The sequence below is a fragment of the Varanus komodoensis genome, unplaced genomic scaffold (genome assembly GCF_004798865.1).
Source record: "Varanus komodoensis strain SLA01 unplaced genomic scaffold, ASM479886v1 scaffold29_1, whole genome shotgun sequence".
Taxonomy (NCBI): domain Eukaryota; kingdom Metazoa; phylum Chordata; class Lepidosauria; order Squamata; family Varanidae; genus Varanus; species Varanus komodoensis.
The window spans coordinates 11,424,143-11,428,977 of record NW_025335759.1 but is presented as its reverse complement, the minus strand read 5'-3'; the positions used below and the strand labels follow the sequence as shown (position 1 = coordinate 11,428,977).

The following is a 4,835-nucleotide window of genomic DNA, read 5'->3' as shown; positions in this document are numbered from 1 at the left end:
AGATGGGGGGGGGGGCTTGGTGGGGACACGCCCACCGATGTAGTTAGGTCCCGGGGGGAGTCCAGAATGGGGTCCCTTTTAAGCCCCGTGCCCTTCAGCAGGCCCTTCTGCTTCCTTTTGTGGCAGGTACGAAGATCCTGACCTGGACGTGCAGTTGAGTACCGAGCTGGCAGAGTCTCTGCGGACGCTGAAGGTGAGGGGGGCGCACCTCCCCCACCTTGTGGCTGTGCGGGCAGGAGTAACTACCACCTTCATTGGAAGGGCAGGCTCTGCTTGGGCCACTCCCTGCCCCCCCCCCCATGTTTATTGAGCCACCTGTGTGATGCGGCAGCAGAAAGGGCACATGCTGTTTTAGGCTGCTTATAGAAGTGTCACTTCCAGATCCCGTGAAGGGCTAGTTCCCCTTGGCTCGGCACTGGCTCGGCCTCGTCCGGCGTGCTGCGTCCAGTTCTGGGCACCCCAGTTCAGGAAAGGTGCAGACAAGCTGGAAAGGGCTCAGAGGAGGGCGAAAGGGACAATCCAGGGCCTGCCGACAAAGCCCCATGAGGAGAGCCTGGGAGACCTGGGCATGTTCAGAGAACCTGAGAGAGGAGCCTGAGGAGAGAGAGGACGGACGGGTGTCACAGAGGAGGGGCACAGTCCCTTCTCGATCGTCCCAGAGTGCGGGACGGGGAGTAATGGGCTCAAGTTACAGGCAGCCAGACTCTGGCTAGCTCGCAGGAAGACTTTCTAGACTGCTAGAGCAGTACGGCACTGGAACCCATTACCCAGGAGGTTGTGGGCTCTCCCACGCTGGAGGCCTTCAAGGCGCAACTGGACAGCCAGCCGAACAGGATGGTGGGACCGGGTGGCCCTCAGGCCCCTTCAGCCCTGCTGTGATTCCGTGCGAGGCCCATTCCGCTTGCCGCTGGGCGAGACTGAGCGGGATGAGAGCGGCAGCGGCCCCGTGCGCCTGTCGGACAAGGGGGGGGGGCCGCGAGGCGTCCCTGCAGCTCGACGGGTGGGAGGCCCGCTGCACCTGTGGCACTCCTGCCCGGTGGTGGCCGATGATGAGACCCATCCTTGCGCTCGGAGAATTTGCAGCAGAGTCTGCTGGGAATGTGAAGGTTCCCCAGGGGCTCCCTGGCCCGGCCGAGCAGGTCAAGGACCGGGGAGCTGAGGCACCCAGCTAGAAACCTCCCACCCCGTTTTCCATCTGGACGCTTCCCTGTTTCTGGGTACCAAAGGAGGACTCACCTGGGTGGCGCTGGCTGGGAGCCTCCGTTGTTCTTGGCTACCTGCATCATGTGCGCGGCTCCCCATCCTTCCCAAAGCCTCTTGCGCCCGGTGAACCCGGGGGCGTGTGGCACTCGGGGCTTCCCTCTCCCCTGCACAGGACCAGCTTCCCACCCTCTGCTGCTGTGAAGCTCCGGTGCAGCTGCCGGCTCCTCTTGTAGGCAAAGGAGGCAGCTTCCATGCCTTGCTCTAGGGACGATTGTGGTGGTCAGGTGCCGAGGAGCCCTCTCTCGGCCCACAGAAGGCGGTCATGGGGGTGTTGGAGCAGGGGCCTGTTGGCAGCATTACTGGGGCTCCTGCTCCGGGCACTCTTGGGGCATGGCCCCGCTTCCCTGGGCTGCAGCCACCGAGAGAAAGGGGGGCAGAGGCCTGGCATAGCTGCGCCTTGCCAGGCCCCGCGGCCAGGTGGCCTTTGCGCAAGCAAGCAACTTGCTTGCACCTGTGTTCCCCCTTCCGTGGGGAGGTTCCTGTCCTGGCCCTCAGCACAGCAGCCCGGTCCTGCTCTGTTTCACCCAGTTGTGGGGCTTTGGACTGGACGCCCTCTGGCAGTCCCATGACGGTCCAGTGGCCGTGCAGTTGCGCTTCTGCGACCCCGGCCGGCAAGCAGTGTGGCCGCGTGGGCTTTGCGGTGGGGCCTTCCCGACCGCCACGCTCCCCACACCGCTGCGTCTCCTGACACCTCCCCTCCACAGCCTCAGATGCTCCTGTGAGTCAGCAAGCGGGAAGACACCTGTGGGGTGTCGGTGAGGAGTTGCAATGGTGTGAAGAGCTGCGTCGCACACGCTTCGCAGTCTCTTTGGAGGTGTCCGTGCGAAGAAGGGGGGGCTCCGTGTTCTTTTTTTACCCGTGTTGCAAGGCAGGGCGGTGACTGCCAGCCTCCTGACCGAAGATCGGGCAGAAATCTCGTGGCGCACGTTGAGAAAAATGGCGCCTGGCACGGCAGCGGATGCTTGTGCTGCAGAGGGTCAGCCGGGTTGGAGTGTGGGACTGGGAAGACCCAGGTTCCGGTCCCCGCTTGGCCGTGAAGTGCCCTGGGTGACTCGGGGCCCATTACTGACTCTCTTCCTGGCCTCCCTGGCAGGGTTGTTGTGAGGTCAGAAACGGAGAGGAGTAGACGCTTGGACGCCACCTTGAGCTCCTTGCAAGGGGAGGAAGGGTGGGCTGTAAACGGAGCACAGTAATAATAATTAGAAGCTTTCAGGTTCAATAAACTGGATGTTTTAAAGAAGGCAGAGCTGTCCTGGTGCTTAACAGGTTTTCCTTGCCTGTGTTGCTTCTTTCTCCAGCCAGAGGGCAGCATCCTGAGGGACCGGTTCAAGAGCCTGCAGAAGCGCAACCTCATAGAGCCCCGGGAGCGTGCAAAGTGAGTGGCGGCGGCGGCTTGCAGGCGAGGCCAGAGCGGATGCCCCGGCTCCGGCAGCCGAGGCGCCGCGTCTTCCTCAGGGAGGCAGCGGGAGGCGTGTCGCTGCTGATCGCTCTGGATGAGCGACCGGCTGCAAGGGACGCGCGGGTCAGGCCCCCCCCCCCCCGGCGCTGGCTCGTCAGGGGGCCTTGTCCCAGCAGATGAGCATTTCTCTCACGCCACCGTTTATGCCTGGGCTCAGGTTTTGCTGCACTAGGGTCCCAGGCTACGGGTTGCCCCCTCCCTCTTCCTCTGGGGCTTTCCGTGTGGTCTGTTTGCAGTGTCTGTTTTCCCAGGACACCTACGCTCCCTCCAGCCTCTGTTATGGTTGCGCATGCCTGAATATGTGCATGTGTGAATGGAACGGGAAGGAGCCCCCAGCCTAAGCTGGGCCCACATTCCTGCAGAAGAGTGGTTCTTGAACTTGAATGAAGTTCTTAAAGCTGGCCTTGCACAGACTCTGCTTGGCGTGTGCCTTTTTCTATCCAGAATTGCAAGCCACACCCAGAAACATTGCTGAAAAGTTCTAGAAATACGGTATCTGATTTAGATCGGCTTTCCACAACGCGGTGCCTTCCAGATGTTTTGGAATTCCGTCGTCATCGGCCTCATGCAGCATGGGCAGTGGTTGGGAATGCAAACCATCCGTTGGGCACCGGGTTGGGGGTGGCTGGGAGAGACCCTTGGGGATTGGCTTGCCTGGCAGCAGCGCCCCTTGATGGCTTCTGCCTGCGGGGGCGCCATTCCAAGCTGCGGGGCACTGGACATCGTTCTCAGCAGGCAGAGTGCGGTGTTACTATGTAATGGAGGTAGTTCAGACGCGCAGTGGCGAGTCACCCGGTTTGAAAGATGCAGCACTCTGGGACTGTAGAATCGGGAGACTGTAGAACTGCAAGCGAGTCGGGCGTGGGGCGCTCCCAGCGCTGTGCCCAGTTGCGGTTTTTCAGGGCACCTTTTTGGCTTCTGGGTGGGAGAAGTGCCCGCAGGTGTGCGCATCTCTAAAGCCACTCTCTCTGCCAGGTTCAAGAGGAAATACCGCCTGAAGTATGTCGAAAAGCGTGCCTTCCGGGAGATCACGTAAGTGCGCTACTCCGTCGCTCCAGCGTGACTTGCTCGGTGCGAGTGGGCACTCCGCCGGCGTGAGGCTTGCAGCTCTGACCAAGGGCGAGAAGCCTCAGTCTCGAGCAAAGACCGGCGCTGGGGGGTGAGAGAGCATGCGAGGCCCCCTTCCCTTCCCGCCCCCACTGATGGCTCCTCGGCTCCTCCTCCGTTCTCAACAGTTGTAATGCGTCTCCTGAGCTTAAAGCAGAATCCCATGCGTGTTTATACAGGGAATGCTGGGAACTGTAGGGCGTTTCTTCTGCTAAACATACTGAGGAGTGTGCCCTCAGGGAGAAGCACTGTCCCAGCGCCCTGGGTCTGTCCCTTTTGCCCTCCCCTTCTGGAGTGCGGCCCCCGAGAGAGTCTCTGAGATGGAGTTTGGCCCTCCATCTGGAGGGGTCCCCAGCCCGCCTCGAGGCTGGGGTGCCGTGGACCAGCCCGGGCTCCTGTACAGGTGTGTGTGGCAGGCAGCTTCCTGAGACCCACCAGGCTGCTCTAGTTCTGATGCCCAGAGTTCCTGGCAGGCCCCGAGACCCCGCTGGGCCAAGCTGCTCTTCTCGAGCAAGAGGTGTGGAAGCCCGGCAGCCCTGGTTTTCTGGCCGTAAGCCAGGCTCAGCTGTCCTGTCCTGCGCCCCCGAAGCCATTTGGCAGTTGCCGCAGCGTTTGCTCTCGCAAGGGTCGGGGGCAAAAAGCCTCCCAGGCACTGCTGCTCCCCGGCGTGACTGTTCCAGCCAGGCTGGCTTCCCCGGCTGCTGCCGTTTTCCTGATGCAGCACCTTCTTTTTGGCTCAGGCCAGACGGTGTGGCGTTCTCCTGGGACGAGATCCCGCTCTTGCTTTCTGGCCGGGCGGCCATTCTTCCTGGGGACGGCCCACCTCAGTGCTTCCGCTCACACCCCTTTGGTTTTATTCAATCTCCTCCCAATTCACGGCTGCTCTCTGTTCTCTTCCTCCTCCCCTCCCTCCTCTCTCTGCAGGTTGTAGAGCACGGATTGCACCCGCGCATCCCCGGAGCTCATCCTGTCCCCTCGGGTTTCATTAAAACTCTTGACAACCACA

At 61.7% G+C, this 4,835-nt stretch overlaps 1 protein-coding gene across 3 annotated transcripts in view; it reads left to right on the top strand.

Annotated features, from left to right (window-relative positions):
• NOP53 (NOP53 ribosome biogenesis factor) overlaps window positions 1-4,835 on the top strand; it is a 13,672-nt gene extending 8,837 nt beyond the window's left edge. For 2 of the 3 annotated variants that reach the window (XR_006415217.1, XR_006415216.1), the window contains exons 10-13: window positions 124-193; window positions 2,562-2,638; window positions 3,698-3,754; window positions 4,754-4,835. Coding sequence is in view for 1 of the 3 variants with exons in the window: in XM_044435097.1 (XP_044291032.1) it covers window positions 127-193; window positions 2,562-2,638; window positions 3,698-3,758 (205 nt within the window). In the remaining 2 variants the exon portion in view is untranslated. Of the gene's footprint in view, window positions 1-123; window positions 194-2,561; window positions 2,639-3,697; window positions 3,759-4,753 lie in introns of those variants that run through there. The other variant, XM_044435097.1, reaches the window with a different exon arrangement.